This window comes from Apis cerana, linkage group LG4 (assembly GCF_029169275.1).
Source record: "Apis cerana isolate GH-2021 linkage group LG4, AcerK_1.0, whole genome shotgun sequence".
Taxonomy (NCBI): Eukaryota; Metazoa; Arthropoda; class Insecta; order Hymenoptera; family Apidae; genus Apis; species Apis cerana.
This window is the reverse complement of record NC_083855.1, coordinates 10,532,559-10,557,344: the sequence shown is the minus strand read 5'-3', so window position 1 is coordinate 10,557,344 and position 24,786 is coordinate 10,532,559. Positions and strand designations below refer to the sequence as shown.

Here is a 24,786-nt window from a genome sequence, read left to right as displayed (position 1 = left end):
TCTTGGCAGGTGAATATATAACGGCGGATTGCGAAACCCCTTTGAGAATGGTCCTTAATTTCCACTGACGATGATTAGAAGCGGAAGGTGGTACAATCGAAAGATAATGAAGCGCGAAAGTAAGGAAGGTAGGCTTGGATCTCCCCGCTGCGAAAAATGCGATCGATCGGTATTCCGTTGCGACTGCGGTATTTCCATGCGAAAGCGGACGAGATTCCCGCCTCTTTAGAGTTTCCTTCTCCCTCTCTTCTCCGAGAAAATGGTCCAGACGCGTACCTTTCCTTTTTTTCTCCCTTTCCTTCTTTTCCTCTCCCCCCTCCCTCGCCGCCCACCGCTTTCTATCGTTTCTTTCCTTTCCCCCCGCGGTTTCAAAGAAAGCCACGGCTTCGAGCCCTCGCCATTCAAGTAAGAGGGACGCTCGTTGTTCGATGGGAGAAGTCGCGACACTATTGCGCCGCGTACGATTTCATTCTTCGAGAGGATTCGAGGAGGACGCTGAAGGGAATCGTGAATGGCGATTTTCCTCGCCTCGAAAATATTGCGTCCATTTCCTTCGCATGGAAATAGAAGGATGGGTTGATCAGGAAGATGGCCAGAATTTTCATTCATACATGGTTCATAAATATCCATCGCGCGAGTCGCGATTCGTAGAGAATGATTCGCGTCATGGATCTCTGGTCTCTCCTCGATGCGCGAGCGCGATACGTACGGAACGTTCTAACGTTTTTATCATCGACGGGTATCTCGAAATCATCCCGCACATGGAGGATGACCACTAAATAACTCAGGATCGTGTCTTATCTGGATCAACCGGACGATTTATCATCACGCGCGTCTCGACTGCACGCTCGATACACGCGCATGTCGTGTATTATTAATGGAAATCGTTGGCTCGCTTTTAATCGTCACGAAAAAAAAACGACGTCTGTTTCTTCGAAATCCTCCTCCACCAAGAACGAAACGCGCATCCTCCGTAAACGATCACGTAATTCTCACATAATTTCCTCGCTGTCGCGAGGATCCTTCCGTGTAAAATTCCCCCTCGATTGGCGATACATACGAACGAGATATATACTCGCAAACGCCAAATATTTATGATCGAGCCGCGTGTCCATCTACCTTCCTCTTCCTCCATCCCCTCCCCTTTATTCGCGTCCCTCTTTTATTTCACCCATTTCCAGAGTTACGAGATACGAATCGTGCAACGTCGAAACCTGGTTTCGAAGCTTGGAAACAATTTCGCGCGGCGGTGCAAACGCGAGTTTCATTTCCGTGCGTTCCATTTAAATTTTTGTTACGTTGTAAACGTTTTGTTACGTTGAAATAATTATATACGTGCGAGCAACCACATAGAGAGAGAGAGAGAGAGAAAGTTGGTCGCTGGATAATTAGTCGATAGACCGATTACGAAGCTTTAGCAAATGGAGCGAAAACGCGAAAACGCGCGCAGTTGGGAACCGCAGGATTCAGCTCGTTGGTGTAAAGACAAAGTGAATCCTAACGATCGATTCGCGGTAAATAATTTCCGGATAATCTTGCTACGTGCCAGGAGAACGAGAACCGCATTTGCATTCCAACGGCTTCATTACGGGCCGTATCGGGCGGAATTTACGCCGCCATTTCGGTAAGAAGCAGTCTCGTTTCGTCGCGAGGGGAAGAAATTTGGATCGTCGGGGTCGCATTCCGGACGGGGGAAGCATAGATCCATCGATTTACGATATGGAAAACTCGTATACAACCGGTTGGACGAACTCGTCAGCCATTAAAGATCGCATTTGTCGAAGAATGGAGGAAGCTGCTATGGATAACCGTGTTACGAAGACGATAAGCTTCGACAACAGAATTTTCCGCGCCGTTGCCCTTTTAACGATCGATCAATCGTTCGAATCTACGTCTCGACGAACGATTCGCTCTGCTCGTCGGGTAAAAAAGAAGCGCACGGGAAAGTACGATCCACTCCGAATTATCCACTCCTCGGAGCGGAACGAAAAAAAAATCGCGTGACGAATACCTCGAATAATTTGGTCGGACGCCAGAGCGGCATCCGTCGCTAACGATATTAAAATATTTATCGGCCAAGCCGACCAATCAACTAGATTAGTACGGGGAATTCGAACAATAGAGCTTTACCTCTCGATCGTTCTTCTGAAAACCAGTTAATCCGAAACTATCCCTGAATAAAACTGTCGATAAAAATAGAGAGAGAGAGAGAGAGAGAGAGAGAGAGAGAGAGAGAAAGAGAGAGAGAGAGAGAGAGAGAGAGAGAGAGAGAGAGAGAGGTGTCGATACAGATGTAGAGAATAAAGAGATGACACGTTTTTTGTTCTTTTTTTCTTTACACGAAACAAATTGCGAACGGACGAGGAAGAAGAAGAATGACCCGATTTCCCACGATTCGTACGATCGGTTACGATTTCTAACGACAATGTTGGCTCTTTCCTTCGTTTCAGCCGAGAAAGGGATGCTGCTGAGGCTCGATTTTCGGGACGATTTCAAGCTCGAGGAAAGTACCGACTGCCGTTACGATTTTCTCGAGGTACGTGACGGCCAGCACGGGTTCTCCAATCTCCTCGGCAACTTCTGCGGCAAGAATTTCCCTCCCGAGATCACGTCCAAGACGAGATATCTTTGGCTGCGATTCCACAGTGACGAGAGCATCGAGGGAAAGGGGTTCAGGGCCGTTTGGAGTATGATACCAAGGCAAACCAATATACGTAAGTCTCACGATCCTTTCACGATCCGCCCGCCCGTCACGTTGTCGTCCCGTCATTCTGAGATTTTCTTAGCCGAGCGTAACGAGGCCCGCTGAAAATTTGCCACGCCACGCCGTGATAATAATTCACGAGGCGACGCGATTGAATCGGCGAATAATTTCCAACTCCGAGCTGGGATTATTTCGTAGATTGAGAGAGGATTTGTACTTGCGCGTCACGTGTCGATAGGGCTAGGACGTTGGTTAATCAGGAGACAGATGGAATGGATGCTCTCTGTATTTCGTTCGCGCGATCGAAAGTGATCGTTAGATGCGTGACAGGTGCATCCATTTTTAAAATTCAATTCTTGTAATTAAAATTACGTTTAATTATATTTTTGTTTATATGTTCCCGTATCATCGATCCACTTTCTTTCTCTTCTTTTTCTTTCCATATAATTTTCACGCGAAAAATACGTACGTTGTGAAGAATCGCTATGATAATAATCGTAATAAGACGTGTATATATACATGTATTCATTTTCTTCTTTTTATTAATTCACGCCTCTCTCTCTGCCGTAGAACCGAGACCGATGAATAATCATGATTCCGCTTTATTAATGAAGGTTCTACCGTACATTTCACGCGAAATTTCGGTCATTTCGAGGAAACGGAAAACATTTTATGTGACTTTGATTTTAATTGTAACTTGTTTCGGGAACAACGCGAAGTGAAAAGTTTTTGATTCGTAAGTCCATTATCCGAAACAACCGTGCAGTCGCAACGTGTCAACGTTTTATATAAAACGTAAAGAATCCGAGCGTAAAATAAACCGTTTTGTCGTTCAATATTTCGGCCTGGGAAATATTAGAGAGGTATTTTCCGTGTTGATAAATTCCACGCTTCCGCGAAAGTCGGCGCTCTCGCGCGGAAAGGGAGGGACGAGTGGGAATTTATATACCGCGGCAAAAATCGTTGTTCATTCATCGAAAACAAACGTTACTGGCGAGTCGCGGCACTCAGATTAGAATACTCGTTCGGACATTAGCCCCGGCGACATCGACCAACCAATTGGGAAGCTTCCAATCCAACGGGTTTCCCCGGCCACCCAACTTCTGTCTGTGCGGGGGGGAAAAATTTCTCTCTCTCTTTCTCTCTCTCTCCCTCAATTTCGCCAACGATAAATTCTACACTCGCGGACATTCGCGTATGGAAAAAAAAAAAAAACATTCTATAAATAATTTCAATATTAATATCCGTCACCGTGCCGAAATATTACCACTATTTGAATAATTTCTCGGCAACTTGCGAAAAATTACATTGGGAATATTTCGAGTTGGAAAAATCGAGGAGAAATAATTACTCGTAATGGAATGGAAAGTATTGTTAAAAATGCTGTTGAATGAAAATGACAAAAATGTGCGCGTCAAGTATTAATTTGTAATTCGTAATCGAGATCGTATCCGAATTTTCACATTCAAAGTAATTTCGATACAAATTCTTTACCAAACTACGAATCGGTGTGAAAAAATGATCTATAACTCGAAACTCGATCGTTAAATATAAATGTGGTGCAAAACGATTCTTCAATTTCCAGATCGTATATAATCTCTTAACTTAACTCAACGGAACGATTTCTCGTTACATTCGACTTTTCGTCTATACGATAACCGCGGTTTCGAATAAATCAGATTGCCAGGAGCACGGCGTCTCGTACACTTCATTATTTCCCCGCATTTGCGCGCATCCGACGCGATAAATGCCGTTTGAGCATTCGAGTATTGCTCTTAACACGCCCCAAAACGCGTCGCTTTCGAGAATCGTTCCCGAAATCGGTTCCCTAACGAGGGACGTGGATTAAAATAGCGGCGCGTTGATATCGTGGGATTCGAGAGAGGAAATTAATCAGATGCCGAGAGGAGGGAGGGGAGGGGTTGAATCTTTCCGCGCGTTTCAATAACTCTCCCTCCTCGGTGCCCATTGTGCACCGATGCTCGCCAATTTCATAATGCCAATTCGAAACGGGGGAAGGGGGAAATTAATTATCTCTTAAACAATGGTCCCGCGGATTTTTCTCTCCTTTTTTTTTTTTTTTTTGATTATTCCACAATCGGCGTTTTTTCCCTCCTCTTTTTTCCTCTCCTCCCTTTTTTTCTTTTTCTCTTTTTTTTCCCCCCTCGCCAACGCTGCTTGCTTCGTAACGGAACAGGGCTCTCTCTCCTCATCGGCTCTCGACGAGCTCTCGTTCCACCTCGTAAATGAGCGGATCGCACTCTATCCACGGGAAATGAAACGTGGCGCGCGAATAAATATCCGATACAGATATATAGAGCGAGTGTAATATTGTAATAGAGGCGGGAGTGCCACCGGAGCCGGAGGATTGCGTGAGGGACGTGAGCGGCGTGCAAGCGATCATTAGCAGCGAGGACGTGGTAGACAGGAAGACGCTGTCCGAAAAGGAAGGCATCCCTCTCGATTGCTTGTGGAACATCACGGTGAAAGAAGGATGGAAGGTAAAAAAAAAAAATTTAATCATCATTCTCTCTCCCCGTGAACGCCATTTGATCATCGCGTTCCATTTCCTCTCCTCGTTCCTCCGCGATGACAACTGCTCGATCGCAAGCTCGGAGCCGAGAGAGAATGAAATATAACAGGTGCGAATATACGTGGAATGGAATACTTTATGGAGTCGAAAATACTGGATGACGCCGACATCCTTTGCCGCGTATCCTTTGATCCCTTAATTTGTACCGTTTCTTTCCGATCAAACGAAATCCTGGGCCCGTGACAAAAATGCCAGCAATTACGACATTCCCCCTCTCCCTCCTCGGTGAAACGCACCTCGTTCAATCGAGAGAGAATCCTTTGAGTTTTTTTGATTCGTGGATAGCGGGGATGGTGGAGAAGTGGCGTTTATCGGGACACGCGTACAACTTTCAGATTCAGCTGACGTTCTCGGATCCCTTCAAACTGCAACGACCGAACGAGTGCGACGCCAACTTCGTGGACGTGTTCAAAGAACGCACTGACATGTCCTCGAGAGAGAAGAATTTCTGCGGGAGTATCGCCGACACCGTCGTCATCGGGACCAATACCGCCTTTGTCAGGTTTTACACGGAGCCTAAAGCGCTGAACAGCAGCTTCGAGGCCGTGATGACAGCGCTCAGGGACAGAGATCCCGGAGACAAACGTGAGTTTCTCCATTAATTGTTCATCCGTTGTCCGCGATAGCTTTTATCTCATCCTAATAATCGTCCACGGATATATCATATTTCGCGGAGCGAGGGCCGTTCTCACCCTACCTTCTCTCTACTGATTAATCATTCTCACCTCCCCGCTAACACGCCGGCCCGCTTAAACATCGCCTTTCAATTTTCTCCTCGCGCTATTCGATTCAACGATAACTCGAGTATCTTAACGCGGAAATTTCACCGTTTCCCTCAAATTAATTTCACATTCAAAATGGGAAATGTAATTAGTTCAATTTCCAACTTATGCTTTTATTATTGATAATTTCCAGCCTGCGTAGATTAAATTAGTTGCGTGTCCTCGTAACGCGACGAGCGAGTGGCTTTAGAAAAATGCCTGGTTAAAATTTGCATAAATCCGTAGTGCAGTCCATGGTAATTAAGACGTTGTAATTAATTACGTTCGAAATGGCGGTGCGCCGTGCCGTGCGACTTTCACTTACGCTTATCGAGAACGCGTAAATTACGCGAGGATATCGCGGGAAAACGAGATACGCGTTTGGACGAAATGCAGAATTTATTTGTTCGTTTAATAAATTTATTAATTGATTAATTAGCGAAATTGTTGATGAATCAATCCGGGGAAATTATTGAAACTTAGCCGCGAATCAGGTGGAAACGAAAGAGGGATAAATCAATTATATCCCTCGCAACGATTTCCCTCGCGGTAATAGAATATACGTGCTAATAATCGGGATTTTACGCGCGTATCGCGAACAAGAAAGTTTAATTTTCATCATAACGTATGCCGTGCGAGTATTACGCGGAGATCTTTGTTCGCGGCACGCAAGTAATTCCCGATGTTAAGTTTCATTAAATTTAACACCCGTGTTCCTCGTTTGCCGGCACCAGTGTTCGTGCTCACGGAATACGGAGAATACGCTCTAATGGAAATCTATAAATTAACATCGTTGCTCGCGTATTTCATATATATATATATAGCTAAATAAATAAACGACGGGGAAAGGGGAGGAATATAAAGGAGGAAGAAGCAATTAGTTGATTAGTCTAATCGAACGTGAAGCAAGAAGAAAGAAAGAAAGAAAAAAAAGGTCGTTCCGCCATTGTTGATTCACGAATCGTGAAATATTAACAAGGCGAACTCCATTAACCGAAATGACTCGGTAACCAGTAATTATTAATAAAACGAAAAATCGATATGCCAGTGGAACAACAATGGCAAATTGGAAAGTGGAATATATCACGGTTGGGCGGAGAACGCGATATATATATATATATATATATTTCACTCGAACACGAGATCGACGGAAACAATGAAAATTTTCTTACGTTCTGATATCGTCAAACACGCTTCCCCCCCTCCGCGGCATATTTCGAATAGTTCTCTTTTCGCAGGCTGGATGGAAGAATATATATTAAATTTTCCCTCGGGCTCGAAAACCGCGAGGTCGTACGAAATATCGTTAAAATTATATCTAGAGCGACGCGTCTGGAGGGACGAAAGGGGAAGAAAGAAAAAGAAAGAAAAAGAACACGCGTTTATCCCTATTATTCGCGTCGGATTCGAAGGTGAAAGAAAACGAAGCAAACTGGACGAACGCCCGGGGCCAATAATTACAGTGATATCGATAAAAATGAGTTTATCGATTTAACCGGTTCATATCGGGGGAGAGAGAATAATCGGGCGTGAAAGGATTCGATTTTCGAAATTAATGGTGGTAATGCCGCGGTTGAATGGCAAATGGAGCGAGCCGGGCAACGAGTGCAGATACGCGTACCAGGATCTCTCTTTGCACCTGCCACCCCCTAGGCTAGGACTAATATCTTACGAGTGACTTGATCGCGGATTCGGTGCCACCTACACTCCCCTTCCCCCATTCTCATCTCTCGTACGATAAGATTTCGTACGAAAATTTTCTTGTATCGAGAAAGGATCGTTCAACGATCCACGAGAGGATTATCGCAGAAATAAAATTTGTAAACTCGTACGTGCCTCTTCGAATTCAATGGTAACGTTTAAAGAAAAAGAAAAAAATTAATTTTTCCAACGTTCTTCGTTCGTTTCAGCTTGCCTCGATAACGAATTCTACTGCGAGGACGCGACTTGCATCGCTGCCGAATTGCAATGCAACGGCAGGGTGAATTGCCGCTTCCGATGGGACGAAGAGGATCAATCTTGCAGCGTGAGCAAACGTTATATCTCTAAGAGTAAATTCAATAGCGATCCTTCTTACCGTCGTTAAACATTTTCCCAATGTCCGTACTCGAATTACGCTCCACCCTTTTTCGCTCGTATTTCCGCCAACTCTTATCTACGTCACTATTATTTTCCCCTCCGGTGAAACGTCGCTTATGCAAGGCCAGTCGACGCTTTTCGCGTTATCGGAGGAGGGGGGAGTAGCAGGAAAAGTTGAGCGCAATTTTGTTTTATATATGTCAACGTGAAACGGGCAACTTCAAAGATCTCGAGCAACTTTAAGGAACCGTAGCGAAGGGACGGCGAAGTGGGTCTTTAATAAGATCTCTTCTTTTGTCATTGTACCGTTGCGACTAGGCAGACCCATTCGAAAGCACCTCCATTGTGCTACAGCGAGCCGGTCTACTTTAGAGAAGGGCCGGAATGCTCGCGTATACATTGCAATAGAAAATTCCTTGGCCTTACGTACGCGTGTAACGCATTATCAAGGGGCGCAATGTGATTGCGATCGTTTGATGAATTTAACACCGATTTCCTGGGAAAATATGAAATTATCCTCCTCGGGATATTCTCTAAAATTAATCAATTAGTAAACACGGTGCTCTGGTTTGGCATCTGGAGGAAGTGGATAAATTGAAGCAATTTGCAGAAATTTTCAATCGTTTCCTGCGTTTCACTGAGATTTTGAATTAAGCTTTTCCATATCCAGTGCGTACAATCCTAACGAAGTCTTAATATTCTCCCGTCTTCCCCTCCTCCCTTCTCTGACCGCGTGCTGGGTAGTTAATTAATTTATTCAAGGCTGCCTTTGCCTTTGCCTGAGCCCCGGTGGCTCTGCTTTTCTCTCGCTCCCAGCTGCGGACACAGTTTCGCGATACGCGCACCGTCGCAACCGTCCCTCTCCAAGAGGGGAGAAACGCATCCGGTTCCGGGGAGAGGTGTAAAATAGTATGCGCTTTTGGCAAACTGCCGAAACAACAAGCTATCTCCGAAACGACGCCGTTGTGCCATCGACGGGATATTAATCCAGGGCCAAATAATGCCACGCTATCGTTCGATCGCGTCCTCCCCTCTTTGACTTTGGCATCCGATATGCAAATCATCGAGTGCAACCCGTTGATCGGTTCGTAAGAAGTAACGGTTCGTCCTTGCATCGTGTGATCGATGGCCCCCCGTGGATCGATATCAATTCATCGTTTGGTACCGTTTCGATGCGATGGTGTTTCCATGAGAATGAGAAACGATCGTTTTCAACATCAATCGCGTTCTCGCGAGAAGAGAGAGGAGGCATCGAACGACTCGTTGAGAATCCAAGGATAAATCGAACGAGGATGATCGGCGAACGGGAGATCTCTTTCTTTGCCGAGTGAAAAGTCAAAGATTAAGGTAGACGCGAATAAAGTTGGTCGACAGTTGGGGTAAAAAAGGAAGTTGTCCGTTTAAGGGGAGAAGAAAAGGGGGACCCTGTTTGAGGTCACTTGTTCCGTAATATTCATCGGATTCAGAAGACGAAGGTGAACTTCTTGTCCCTGGGAGACGGCCCGCGTTAAAAAGGTTATCCCCTTGAAAGATGGCCGTTCGTGGGGGATTCCTTTGTGCCCGTACGATTTATCGGGAACGCGGGCGTACAACAAAGCCTCCTCTTCTTCTATTTCACCGGTGTGCACGAACAAGAGAATCCATTTCTATTTTACCCGGAAACTTGACGAGCGTGAAAAGCCACGATATAAACAACTCACCCTCGCCCTCCCAACCAGCCTCTGGCCGCGTTCCACCATTTTTCTTTTCTTCTTTTTTTTACACGTTACGTGGCTTTCGTCGTCGTACACGATGCAAATGTTTTTTAATGCACACGATCGTTTTTTTTTCCTTTTTATTTCGACGTGACATTTTCCTTACTACTCGTTCACTCGTGGAAAATGTTTCGAAAGCGTTTGTCGATTCCGCACGTCCCCGACCAATAATCCTGATTTCGCCGTTTCTAATTCCACCCGTTCCAGCAAAGCCGACACAATAGAGCGAAACGCGTTCGATTCATCGAACCGTATCCGTGACGTATACAAGAATCATCATCCGCCACCGTATCGATAACTCTATCGAAACCTGGACCGTGCAACCGTACATTCCATCGCGAATTCGTTGTCTCTCGAGATCGATACATTTACATTCTCGCCTCTTGTTCCTGTTGCTCCTTCACCCTCGATATCTCCTGGCCACCTGACACTGCGGAAGCGGGATCGTGACGGAACGACGTAAAAAAGGAATGATCTCCACTCCATTTCCCTTCCCTTCCGCGATTGTTTAATCTTTCAGAGGGTGCGCGGAGAATTACGTCAACGACCGAGATATTTTTTTTTTTTACGGGGCAAAGATAAGAAACTCGGGATGGATGGTCGGGTCGGTGATAATAATAAATTGTAATATTTCTCGGATTGTGGGTTGCGCAAAGGGGAATATCGGGAATTGCGGTCCGAACGTGACGCCGCGTGCGGCGATAAGTGTCGGGAATTAGAGGGATCTTTAACTTGGAGGTGGTAAAAAAAATAACGTTGATATTCTTGATGCGAAAGAATTATTCCAAGGATAATATTTCTACCGCTTGAATCTACCGTTTGAGAATAAAACGACAAAAGAGAAAATGAAAAATCGTCGCCCTTCGTGTTTACGAAGCAATATTCCCTTTCTCTCTCTCTCTCTATCTAATCATTTCGTTACTATTATTCCCTACCTGATTCCTATCCCAGGACCATCCGCCCTGTCTCGCGACCGCAATAAAGCACGACGAGATTATACGGGACGATAACGGGTCCGTTCGCATGGGAACGCGGCCACGAAATTGAAGGAATAGAACGTGGGACGAAATCGTGGCGAATATAACATGGTAATCGTCCCGTCCAATTTTATTTCTCTCGAATGGAAAATGTATCGTTTAACGTTTCCCCGGTAAATACTAATGGGAGAGCTGGAGAAAAGACGTTGTAAAAGGAAGAAGGAAAAGAAGAAGAAGAAGAAAAAGAAAAAAGAAAAATACAAAAGAATAAATAGAAAAAGAAGATTCGATGGAGAAACGTCGCTAGCAATGTTCCCTCGCGCGTTATTAAACTATGCACGCGATTAGATAAATGGAAGGCAGCCGAGGTGGAACGAAATTTTGCATGGCTGGCTCGGGCGCGAGTTAAGAAGAAAATTCGACGGATCGAGGATTGATAGTCGGGAACCTCCCCCTCCCTATCCCACTGATTAACTTTCGTTCAAGTATCAATCTTGGAGATTCAATTGCACGCGACTCGAACGAAATAAGTCGCGTTTGATTCTTTTTCCGTTCGGCTGGCTTCCTCTTCATTTATATCCATCGTCCTTGAGCCTGTTCGCTTTAAGATATCGATCCCCTGCTACCATGCCGTCGAGATATTCTATGATAATTACCGCCGTAAGAATGTTCTTTAATTATCGGTATTTTCCTATCCTTACCCTTCGGGCAACGTGAACCGGGAATCGGGAACATAACGAAATTATCATCCTCGCCGAGCATTCGTTACTCCCCCTTCCCCGTTAATGAGAAGTTCTTCAGCATTTTTTGCGATCGAGACTAATTATTATTCCTTCTCCCCCCCGAAAGAAGCGAATCCTCGGCCGGACTTGTTATTTGATTAATTTGAACGCGAACGCGAATCCAGTGTCTCTCCAGTGATCCGGGTCAAGAAATGGAAGGGGAGGAAACCTGCGCTCGAAACGGATGTCAGACGATTCTCGTCCTGGCATTAAAGGGGATGTTTGATAAAATTGGGATCAAGAACTAAGCAAAATACGAATTGTAACTGAGGTGGTAACGAGGATGTTGTCCCATGTTGGAAGTAGTTCTTGAATAATTAATTAATCGCGAAAATGTACTGTGACGTTACGCGATTTTTAAGATTAGACTCGGCGGCAAGTCATCACGGATTTGACAACGAAATATTTCCCGCGCCGGAATTTTCTCGTTGGATTGTTACGCGAAATAAAAAAATGCAGACGGGGAAAAAGAACGAGGAGGACATATTCGACCGACAGTTTGAAATTCTTTCATCGTGGAATACGATATACTTGGAATTACGAAAAGAAGAAATTTCGGGCGGAAGAAGAGGATTTTCAAGCGAAGAGGAGCGATCAAAGCGAAGCGTAACGGCACGAGTTACAAAATTTTGCAGAAAAAGCAAAATTTTTCTCGGGTATCTATGCCGCCTCTCGATAAATATCGAAACAATCGAAACTAGCGGGATGCCGTTTCCAGGCCGGGATAAATCCCTGCTCGATACCTGAGGAAAGCATCAAAAGTGTGTCTCTCGTCACGAATGCAGTACCCGTTCAAAATGTATTTTTGCATGGACTTTCACAAACACGCGAAACGCCCGTTGAAGTGTGCTCGCTCATATAAGCATAACAATAAACCTCTCGAGCTTACGGAAGCAGAAAGAGGCATTTCCAACCCCTCGACCAGAGCTTCGCGTTCTCCCCTTGGCCATCCCTTCGTTCCTTTTTTCCCCCTTCACTCGCACCACCACCACCACCAGGTTCAAAGTTTTCCCGAGAAATGTTAGCATCTAATGCACGGAAATCTCGTTCCATAGAAAAAAATGCTTTTCATCCGGTGAAAACCAGGACCGCGATAATTCGGTCTATTTCGGTTAATGTTCGGAACGTGCTCTTCTTATACTTGCATCATCCTTATCCCGGTTGATGTATCAACGTTCAAAAAATTCCACGAGAAATGAAAATCAGGAAATGTTGACCGTCGCGATACATTATATTCGAAGCAACCAACCGTTGATCCCGGCCAACTGTTCATTCCGGTTAATATTAAAGAATATCAGGCGGATTTTTATCCTTTATTATCTTTCTACCCAAAGCGATACGCTCTTTCCCGTAGAACCGTAAAAAGGAAGTACCGTGACCATATTTTTTTTTCCTTTTTCTTTTTTTTTAATACACGTTCGTAAAAGTTATGGAACAAACGAGAGGATTTCAAAATTAAGCCTTTGGCGAAATATGTTCGCCCATACCCCGCTAAATTCCTACCATTTGTTATACTTAGGATGACAACAATGCAACAACAATAGAGATAAGACGAAACAAAACAAAAAGGAAACGATAATCATGCTCCTGGGCGTTGGGCGATATTTCCACAAGGGCGTGCGATAACGAGAATTTCATGCTTGTACTTTAATCTATGCACTCACAGGGAGGCGTATCATCGCGGTGGAAATTTTGGCATGGTTTGAGAATTGAGAAGATGCGATAAACACAGGGTATTTAACGCCGTGGGATCGTTACGTAATTAATCACGAATTATTTTACCTTATTTTCTGCCCACAGAAGAAGAAATCGCGGCTGATCGATTCCCAGCATATCGTTATAATCCTGATCGTTTTCTCGTTGATCATGTTCGGCATGAGTTTCGCCTTCGTATTCAATTGCGTGAGGAAATTGATCCGGGACCATCGAATCATCCAAGTAAGTAGATCTTTCGTCTTTTATCTCGCTTTGCATCTGCAATCTGTAAAAGAAAAAAATCGAATAATTAAAAATAAGAAACGTGTAAAAATATCGTTGGATGTTTCAACAGATGATACATTTTTTTTACAAATGTTTCTCCACCATCTTAACATTTTAATTCGTAGTTAATAACATTTGTAATAAATATATGAATTTATCGTGTATAATTACATAAATATATATATATAATTAAAAATTGGCTTGAAAATTTCGAGAGATGTGAAAATATTGTGTACAATATCGTGGAAAACACGAGACAAACGTCGTATCGACAAATCATGAAAGACTAGAATTTCTTTGTGCATTACATAAAATTCACTCTTGTTTCACGTTCCCAGAATTTCAATTACTTTTCGAACAATGGTGAAATCTCGATTCGATCCACGATTCGTACTTGTCACGTACAATCATACGTGTCTAACATTCACGCAACGCGGAAAAAGGATTGATACGGTACAATTTGAAATAAGTCCATGGTTCGTTTCATCTATTCACGGAGGAACGGAGAACGGAGAAGATTAAAAGGTTTTGAATCACAAAAGATGAGATATTTATATATATTAACGAAAATTAATTTTAAACGAATACTCAACTTAACACCGCGGCAAAAATTATTAACATATCCTGTGATATTTCAATCGTAGCATTTTATTTAATTAGAGTTATGAAATATTTCGCTTCCAAATACGATTTTTCATTTATTTCAACGGGGGAACTAAATATTCCTGTACTATATCCCTCGCGGCAAAACGATACTATTGTTTGATTATTCTGGAATTACGTCATTTGTAATATAGATTAAATAAGGTAACCGGACGCAGGCAGGGTTTATTTTGTTTAAAAAAAATAAAAAAAATTAACGAAGAAAAAAAACATTTAGTAATGAAACCCACGATTTCTGTAAAATATTAATAGAATAATGAATGTTTTGCAATTTTAATCTTTTAATCCTGTAAATCAAAAATGATGTACAACGTGTATTATATTCGTTCAAAGTCAATAGCCGCTGCGTCATTTGCAAAGCTTTTTGAAATTGAAATGAAGAGTGATTTAAATAACGTGTAACGAAATAAAATATTTAAAAAATGGATAATGTTTTATATTTTGTAAAACAAATAGTTTATTGCAACGCGTGTCCACAGTTATTAATCAAATAACCGATGGTGGTTGAAGATAATGTAATTTGTAAACATTCGGGAAATGATGCGCGGTTTAAAAAACGCGCATGGCCACCGCGAACTTAACAGAGAGCGACAACTTTTAACGAGCTTGCGCTATTTATTCTTCGATATTTGTCCGACTAATTGAAAGAATTCGTTTTTCTTGTCCAGGAGCACATCAGACAGTCGAGAGAAAATCGATTGGACGAACTCGGTCGTAAGGCAACACCCTGCCCGATCTCGTCTTCGAGAACAGACATCAGGGACCGAGTGAGCGACTCGCCGAGTCTGGAAGTGATCCCGAGCAAGGAACTTTTACCACCCACTACTTTAATAGCGCAAGATTACACGAAAGATCTGGTGCTCGAAATGGCTTACAATACGAGAGATATGCACGACATACATCAGAGTAACAACGTGAGCAACGCGACGCAGGAACGTTTGCAAGAATCCAGCGACGAGCCAGAGATGCGAGACAATTCTTGTCAAACGCGAGAAAGCCTTTTCGAGACGCGAATCCCTGACAACGTGATGCCCGTGGGATTCACGACGTTCGGTGTCCGCGGACCTAGCTCGCAAAACGGGACCAATCATCTTCATTATCACCGTCATCATCATCTTCATCACCAAAGCCCGCCGCAATCGCGTCAAACATCTCAGCCTTCCCAGCAATCTTCCGAGCACAGCTCTCAACAGCAGTGCTCGGGTTGTAGCCCGGCATCGAGAGGTCGGGACGGCAGCATGGGTATTTGTCCGAAACACAACCCAATCCCCGCACCGCCTGGTTGGTCTACCCACGAGTCTGGTTATTCATTGCCTCCGCATCAAGGATCCGCTTATCCCGAACCCCCGGATTACCCGTCGTACCAGAGGTTTCAAAGCCCGAAACCAAGTAGGGAAAACAGTGTCTACCGTCAATCGCCGAAATTATTGAGGCAAGGAACGATCGGGTCGGGCGAGAGGTACGGCAGTTCTATCTACGGATCCGGCCACGGATCTAGTAACGCGTCGAGCACTCAACACTCCGCTACGCCGAAATGCCCAGAGCAAACGACACCCGATCCTAGGTACAGGGCAGAGGCGGTGATAGAGGTGGATCAGAGGCGACCTTTCAGCATAGAGAGCACAAAGAGCGCGCCGGATGTGATCGCAACGCACTGACGCCGGGGTCCTGGGGATTGGGAGCCCTACAAGAGACGCCATCCCCGTCAAACTGTCACTGATACTCAGTCGCCCGCTAGGAATGACGGAAGCAAGGTCACTGTAGCCACCCAAAGCTCCTTGGACGACGATGCTTCGACCAGTTCCACGATAGAAGCCAACTCGTCCTCCTGATCCACGCATATCGGCGCGATCGATCGGCCTGATCAACTGGAGCGTGCAGATACGGACGGTCTTGGTTCGTCCTTAGACAAATCTACTCAGCGCGTAATTCGGGATTCCGAGACATCGAGATTGTACGGGGCGCAAAATGATCTTCCGTTAGCGAGATCGGTGGAAATGGACGGAATAAAAGAATCAAAGACTTGTTTAGACAACACCGGTGAAATAAGCGATATATCCGTTTCGGAGTCTATCGGGAGAAATACGGGAACATTTCGAAGTGATATCACAGCGATCGTACAGTCGAAGGAGAATTTTCCAGTTTCGTCGGTCCGACTGGCTTTAAAATCGAACGATCTCCCGATTCTGAGGCCCCCGGAGGCCTTCAGGGCTCCCATTTTCCGCTGCAAAATGCCTACGCTGGCGTGGCAGCATTGCGATTGCCCATCGCATTCCCACTTGCCACCGCGAAGATCCTCCGTGATCTGGAGTGCCTTGAAACACTACAGTCAGGAGCCCTTCTATAGAACTTGGCCTAACAGAACCGCCAGAAGGTTCATTCGACCATCGAGGAGGACCGTGGGCACTCAAAGTTCATTGGATGGCTCGCGATCGTCCCTTAGCGCTATTCGTTGCGTGGTCAGATCGATCGATATGACCGAAAGTTCGATGGATCTCGAGATAGGCGCCTCGATACCTTTCTAGTGTTTATTTTTCATCCGAGAGGATTTTCTTTCTGTGTTGGATCGATTGGATTAAGGACCAAAGAGTTTTCAAACGAGAACGCAGTACTATCTCAATTATTGTTGATGTTACGATACGGAACGCTTACAATCGTTTCTTGTTATTCGGAACGCTATTTTGCTAATCAGTGTGTTAGATTGCGAATTATGGTTATCATTACACGGCTTTCGCTACTGCTATATCTGTATATTCTTTTTAACGTAAACGGTACGTATCATATCGCGTCGAAACGAAAACGTATTAGCCAAGTATACGTCGCGTCGTTTGTTTTTCACGAACGTTCGTTTCCCGCCATTTTGTACATTCGCAATATCTTAACGGTCGTTCAATCAAAGAGAAGGACTTACCATAATTTTCACTGCTCTCTTCAATTACATCATACGTTGATACCAATAACTAAAGTACACTTTGCAAAATACAATTTGTGATCTAACACTCGTATTTGTTGAATAAACACAATGATTTTCGCGCGAATAGAATCGAGCCGAACAGAATGTAAACATATCGAGACCGAGACACATTTCGTACTGACGGTAGTTATATCTGGATGTGTGCAGATGGCGTTTCGCGGCGATCATCTAGTTTTAATCGAACTACTTTGAAGTGATCACGTAGTGTTTACACGGTTGAGTATAACTCGAAGTGAAGTGATAGAAAATTTATTGTGAAAAGCTGCAAGCAGTTATAAATAAGTTATCTCGGGCAACGAATAAGTAGATTTCTGATTAAAATATGTCGACTCGCCTAATGAACATTGATACGTTGAACAAGTTGAACATAGCCTAACCCCTTTTTATACACGGTATCGATTTCGCGATTCGATTATCGAAAAAACGTATGGATATGATATTACAATAGGCAAACTATTTTTTCACGGTATTTCCACTAATAGTCGAGCATGAGGCATAGTTATTCGTATCCGATTAAAAAAAGAATCGAAAGAATGCATTTATGAATCGATAACGTGTTACAGCTCGAATATGTCCGATACGAATCGATCGATATCGACTACGTCAATCGTCGTGTTCCTTGAGCGAGTGAAAAAAATTTGTTTGCCAATTTTTGTAAAGATTCCAAAATGACGAATAATCTAATTTCCTAATCTCAGGATCACTAATTTCAGAATCACGTTATAAAGACCTTATCTTTTTACGATAATATATTCGACATTTTTTTTTAGAAAATGTAATCGTGCACGCACGTTTCATTGACAATCGACTCGTTGCTTTCAGTTGTATGCCATTCGTCGATCGATCGATTGATTGAAAGAGAAATACAGGCTTTCGTGAAAAATTGGAATTTCGAGAGAAGCGTGCACCAAACATCTAGTAACAAGGTAAATAATTAAATTAGTCAATTAAATATTAAACAATCGAGCGAGGAAGTGAAACGAAAATGAACGAAAGAGATAAAATCGTGTTCACTGTAAGCGTTGTATACAGATATATTGTGAAGCTGTCAGGAATTTAGCGATTAGTAATCGACAAATTTTCGCTTCTGTACAGATTACGTATTAACGTTCATCGTTTAGGACAGAATGTACAGAGTGTACACATTTGTATATAAATGACACATGATCGTCTGTCCAAATGATACGTCAGACGAATAATAAATAGTACTTTTAAAATAATTCTTATAATTGATCTAACCTCATCGTAATTACAATTTATAGAGATCCAATCTTCCTTTCCAATTTTTCATCGTACAATTGTACCATTTATTATAAAAATTTCTTCAAAACTTTTACGGTACTTTTAATAAAGGTAAGTTCGTATTATAACTGGCAATTTTAAAAAGTCATATTTTTTTCGAAAAAATGTTTTAAATTGCCAAATTATTCGAAATATCATTTTATATTAAACGTAATAAGTTCGATACAAGAGATTCTGAAACGTTATAAACGGCATTTTCTATATTTTTTCTTCAATTATCGATGCTAATGTTTTAATCGAATTTATCTGAAGAATGATAAAGTATTAACAAAAGTATTGACCATTTTATTCGTTTCATTCGTTTAGCATTATTAACTTTCTCAACGCTTTGGGCGTTTCGATCCATAATGCAAACTGCTTCCTCCGTATAGCTTTTAATTAGCTTTAAATGATTTACAAATCGTTCTGGAAATTTATTATTAATAATTAGTTATTCTTTTATTTTCAATTATTCGCCCTTTATCTTTTTAAAGTAAATCGCGTGATAAGATTATCGTAACGGATTGAAATTACTTTCCTGTAAAAGGTATAACTGACTATAACTGACAAAAAGAGTTAATATTCGCAGACTTTGCGCAAGAAAGCATAGCGTTAAACGATAAAAAGAATCCCGACTTACTGCTTCTTTAATGGAAATCTAGTTGTTTGGCGAAGGTAGTTAAAAAAAACCAAATAATGAAGACAAATGAGTTAAATCGCGGCAAAACATTACTCTGTTGAGGCATTGCATCCTACATATTCATATAATATATGTACACGAGCGATATACTATACATACTATCCATCTATGCGGTCATACGTGTACTGTGCTCAGTCACCTTTATCTCTTCCGCATAATTTGTAATTTATGTATGCGCTCGGGTCCCTAATATACACGTTGATCTGGGAAACCATATGACAATGATACACTATTTCGTGGCAATTCTTCGCTTCTCGCTGATATACCAGATAAAATTTCGAAGAAATTTGAATTCCAGATTCCCGTTACGGAATTCTAACAGAAAGGACAATTCGCGTTGATCTTCGTTACTTATTGAAATTTCGAAGAAAGTTTTTATTAGATTACTCTCCCATTTAAATGGAATAAGAGAAACAGACAATCAAATAGTTGTGCTGCAATTTAAATTATCGGATTTTAATTGATTACCTAAAACGGGATAATTACTGTGCGCCACTGTTCGCATTAAATTTTCATTGGAAAGTACATTCAACCGAGGGGGAGAAAACTAGCGAGTGGACACAAAAATACACCAGAAACAAAGAACCGCAACTTGCATTAAACTTATGTACGAAATCTTTAATAACGTCGAGAGTTGTAAAAGAGAAAAAAAATGACGATTAAATTTTTACTTTCGGAGGATAGAGTTTTGCTGCCACGAAAGGACTACGGTTTTTAGTTACGTTTAAAACTTTGAACTTTTTACGATAGTTTCCCTCCATGAAAAATATAAATAAGGATAAATACATGTGTATATCTCTGCTGGTTTTTGCTATATCCGCATTATTTGTAGGAAAAGGCAAATAGGAAACTTATGATGCGGCATACCCTTAGCCTCGTTGCATGTTTAAATTTCATTTGTGCGTACGAATATATATCTAGTAGTCTAACTTTGCCACGATATTGTTACGGGACAGTTGCTACTAACTCTAATTCGCAATACCTTCTCTCATCTCGATTTTCAGCTAAATTCCATCTAATTCTCATGTTTACTGAGTTAATCTTTTTATGCACTTCTATTATTTTCTATTATCTCCGGTAATATCTCGCAATAACATTTGCAATTTGATTATTAAATTCAATGTAAATAATACAATGTATTAACAATATCTTATTACACTATATTTATTTAAAATATCGATTGATCGGATGTTTATACATGCACTATGTAACAATGACTCGCAAAGGTTACTTTAATATTTGATTATAAAATAAATATAAATATTAATAACGCGAATAATAACGAGTTTCATAAAAATCGTCGTTCAAACATTAATCTTCAAATCCCGAGTTAATTTTAATTTAATAGCTACGAGGTATAATCTAAATTTTGAACACTGTATACACGTTCCCTCCCAATAATCCATATGTAATTAAACTCGCGTATTCCGATCAAATTATTCATTACTCATAAACGAGTAGGAAATTTCAACGTTATCACGAATATTCGACTGGTCGTTTGACAAGAACAATAACGGACAAAGTTCGAACATTGATTTCCATCCACTGACTTTTCAATATTGTACGCGATACCAAATTCCGTTATACCGTAATTCCGTGATATCAAAATCGCTTAATCCGATTAAAGACCTTTTAGAGACGAAGATCAACCTGTTACCCGATTCACCCGAGCCTGTAATCTTTCGTCACCTGATAAATTCCTGAAAAACGAAAGATGTCAAGGAGATATAAAGATGAGAGATACGAATCAACCTCGACTTGTCTGAAAGAATGCGCGAGAGATAAAAATTTCTCACCGAGTGTAACGGATATATTCTTTCCATTTCCTCTCTTTTTTATCCTCTTCTTTTTTATTATCAGTCACTTCCGTTCCTTGATGCGACAAGTATTTATCGAGAACGATTACAGATTGGCTTCGGGCCAACGTATATTCCCCCCACCTCCTCGTCCGATCCGTTTCGTACCATCGAATCGATTTACATCGAAATCAACAAAATTATGAGAATGCACAATTCGAAAAAATCTATCTCTAGAAGTGATATGGAACTCACTCTTCCATGCGAGTTCCACGTTTCCGGTGAATGTTTCGTTATATTAAGAAATCTCGATGAATGGAACGAGGTGAGAAGTTCCACTTTCATTCTTGAAAGACGATCGGGCATTGGTACATGTTACGTTTCAACCGGTAAACGAAATGAGCGAAAGAAAATAGAAAAGGAACGGAAGAAACAAGCCTCTACTTTCCACCCCATCTGTATTTATTGAGATGCCCCTGGCTTACGAATCGAAGTCGAAAGTTTTACGCTCATTGAAAGATCGTGCGCCTTTATGACGCCGCCCCGTAAAATAAGCATTTCGAGAGCATTCCTTGCGGAAAGAGGATCTTTTCTATATATATATATATATATAAATACCGAGCTAGAAGTAGAAAAGAAAAGGAATCAGGTTTATATAGAAGAGCGAGAGCTGTTCGAACAGCAGACGTCGCGGTAAATACATATACGTGGCCGGTGCACACAGGAATCGAGGATAGACTCTCTTTCCCAGGGAAAGATCTATGTTTTTGCCGAGCCACACGGCAAGATAAATTTCCCTTTCCTTTTCACCGCGCTGTTTAGCTTACGGGGAGGAAGTACCTTCCTAACCGTTCTCTCGAGAAAAATTCTCGAGATCGTATTCGATGACACGATACAGAATCCATCCGGCTGTGTCTTTTTAAAATGTATTACACAGCGCGGCTGTTCCAACGCCGCCGTTCTGTTTCCACGGCGACAAAAAAACAGCGATCATCGGCTCTCGAAGATTAATGTTTTCGCCGAAGAAAGATTTCGCGATGTAACGATGGTGGTAAATTTATTCGAAAGCGAGAAATAAAAAAAGAAAGAGAGAAAGAAAAGGCAAAGTGTTTGCTCCGCGCGGAGAAGTTGATCGAGAAAGAATTTGCCACGAGAAGAATTACTTATTGCTCTTGGGTAAACGGGAAGAAGAAGAAGAGGAAGAAAGAGAAAAAGAAATTTACGCTTATTGGAGGATCACGATTTCATGACGCTGCGACGTCTCGCGCGGATTGATATACGACCACTAAAAGGACTTTTAGAACGCGTGGTGCCAACTTCGTGGTGGCAAGAATGCCTATTGGAAAATTGCACTCCTCGTCGCAGACGAGTTTGGTGGCCCATTATTCCTTGAAGGGTAGTATATTTTCTAACGTCTCGTAGGGTATAAATACACCTTAATGGCCGTGTCCTCGGAGGCGCGATCGACCTACTTATTTCGCCCGGCGGACCGACGAAAATTGGACAATACGTTTTATCGCCCCCCTTTCTCTCCCCTCCTCCCCAATTCCTCCTCTTCGCAAATATTCCTCGCACTTGAACGAGCTTTTAAACAAGCGCACTAAACTGGAACACAAAAGCTTTTAAACAATCGCTTCTCGGCCAATTATTATTAGATGAATCAACGATTTTCCTTCTAAGATATCGATACCATTGTCGATTATAGATTCAAAGTTTAATCGTTCCAAATGTACGAATGTTTGATCCATTTACACGTCCCCTCGATCATTTCCTCGTTGGACGGCATGGATCTTAACTCAATTACAATTTCACACGATTTCGTTCCCTAACAAAATTAAAAAGCTTGCCGATACTTTAATTAACTGTGATCCATATTAAAATCTGCTGAAACTTGGAATATACTTTGAATACGAAGTTACGTAAATTATCCGCACTACCCCATGAATAACTTTCTTAATTAATATATCTTCGATACCGAAAACTTTCTTGCAACCCCCCTTCCCACTAAGCGTGTCGATACACCTTTTGCCCGATATAATAATAAATTAAAAATCTACCTATTTGAATCTACCAATTATTACTTAACTCCTCTCGACTCCTTCCCCCAATTTCTTTTCTCCCTCTCAGTGTGAAAATAAAGACTTGGTGGTCTAAATTTTCCGGTCGATCTGTCACGGGATAAAGATAGATCGATTCGTATTCGGCCCCGTGTAAACAACCTCGTTTCCCAGTCGGTTGGAAAAAGGGAGGGAAACAAGGGAGCGAGCAGGAAGGAGGACGAGATGAATGTTATCAAAGCGGGTGAAAGGGCGGAGGAGGGAAAATGAAGGGACAAAGTTTCAGCTTTACCGCGTGTTGTTTGGCCTTGCTGTATGTGCGCCACGAGATGGCCGTGGATCAAACCTCGCATCTGCATCGTTCGCCCCGCATCTACCGGCGGCATACCGGCGGTGGACTCGTAATATCGGCGGGATCGCGATTTATGCCCACCACCGTCGGCCGCCGTCACTTTTAATAAAATGTAAATACGCGGGTCCGGCGATATTCTACGGAAACCGCATCGATTCGCATAATTTTATTCGGACGATAAATAGGAAACGGGATTATGACAGCTATTTTTATAACTCTCCTCCCTTCTGTTATCATTTCCTCTCGATCGATTGTTGATTGTATTGCTAATAAAAGCTCATTTTCGTTCTCGATGCGTTCGGAGAGACGTCGGTTCTCGCATGGCACGCGTAAATATACGAGTAGAGAGAATCGTTCCAAGTTTATTGGAATTTTGTGAAATGAAATCGATGCACACATTCTCTTTCTCTCTCTCTCTTTCTCTCTCTCTTTCTGTGTCGGAGAAATTCGAAATTCATATTTCCCGATATATATTTTATTTATTCCAGCTTATTTTATTTTAAGGTTTTAAAAAAATTTTATTCGAACTCGTTTGACAAGATTAAAAAAAAGAGAGAGAGAGAGAGGGAAAAAAGGAAAAAACGAAAATTCGAGAGGAGAAATGTATTTAGCGGCGTTAGATTTAACCGCGTGATTTTTCGCTTGATATTCCCTCGCGTCGTTTCTTCTACGTTTAAATTTAATCCCGTGCATTCCGCGCTCTGTGCAATTTCTCGATTCTTCGAATCGAAACGAGACATTGAAACGAATCACTAGGCACAATTTCCATTTACGAAGATTCGCAGATATTACTTTTTTTCTTCTTTCTTTTTTTTTTTTCGACTTGAATTATGAATATCCAAAAGTCAGCGAAATTAAATGTGTTTCCAATGGAGGAAGGGCGGCGTAACAAATCGCGAAAGAGATGGTGGGGTATTTTGGAAAATTGGGATTGGACAGCGTGATATTTGTTGGGAGGAAGGTCAGATGAATGGAAATTTAATTAACCCGGGTAAACGGGAAAATAAAGGGGACTAGACTGGCTAATTCGATCCGTCGAGCTTAATATCTTTCCTTTCCTCGCGAATCCGCTTCCCTTTTTCATCGAGTTATTCTCTTGCGGATTATCGTCTTTGCAAGGATCTGTTCGTTCGCGTAAAACCTATTGCCGTGTATTATTTCTTATTCAACGTCCCCCTCTCCCCCTTCTTTCCTCCGGCTTCGCTGAAATAAAATCATCGCCTTTTCCTCTCGCTCTTTAAACTCGCCCCACTTGCAATATCGATCGTGCCCCTGACTTTCCCGCTTTCAACACGCGAAAGGAACGCGAGGAATGCATCAACACCGACCAACG

At 42.3% G+C, this 24,786-nt stretch overlaps 1 protein-coding gene across 6 annotated transcripts in view; it reads left to right on the top strand.

Moving 5' to 3' along the window:
• LOC107996135 (neuropilin and tolloid-like protein 2) overlaps nucleotides 1-18,484 on the top strand; it is a 73,208-nt gene extending 54,724 nt beyond the window's left edge. For 5 of the 6 annotated variants that reach the window (XM_062074108.1, XM_062074107.1, XM_062074106.1 and 2 more), the window contains 6 exons: nucleotides 2,451-2,714; nucleotides 5,045-5,205; nucleotides 5,633-5,882; nucleotides 7,969-8,084; nucleotides 13,451-13,588; nucleotides 14,962-18,484. In XM_062074108.1, the coding sequence (XP_061930092.1) occupies nucleotides 2,451-2,714; nucleotides 5,045-5,205; nucleotides 5,633-5,882; nucleotides 7,969-8,084; nucleotides 13,451-13,588; nucleotides 14,962-15,951 (1,919 nt within the window). In that variant the 3' untranslated portion in view covers nucleotides 15,952-18,484. The remainder of the gene's footprint in view (nucleotides 1-2,450; nucleotides 2,715-5,044; nucleotides 5,206-5,632; nucleotides 5,883-7,968; nucleotides 8,085-13,450; nucleotides 13,589-14,961) is intronic. The other variant, XM_062074109.1, reaches the window with a different exon arrangement.
• Nucleotides 18,485-24,786: the final 6,302 nt, after the last annotated feature.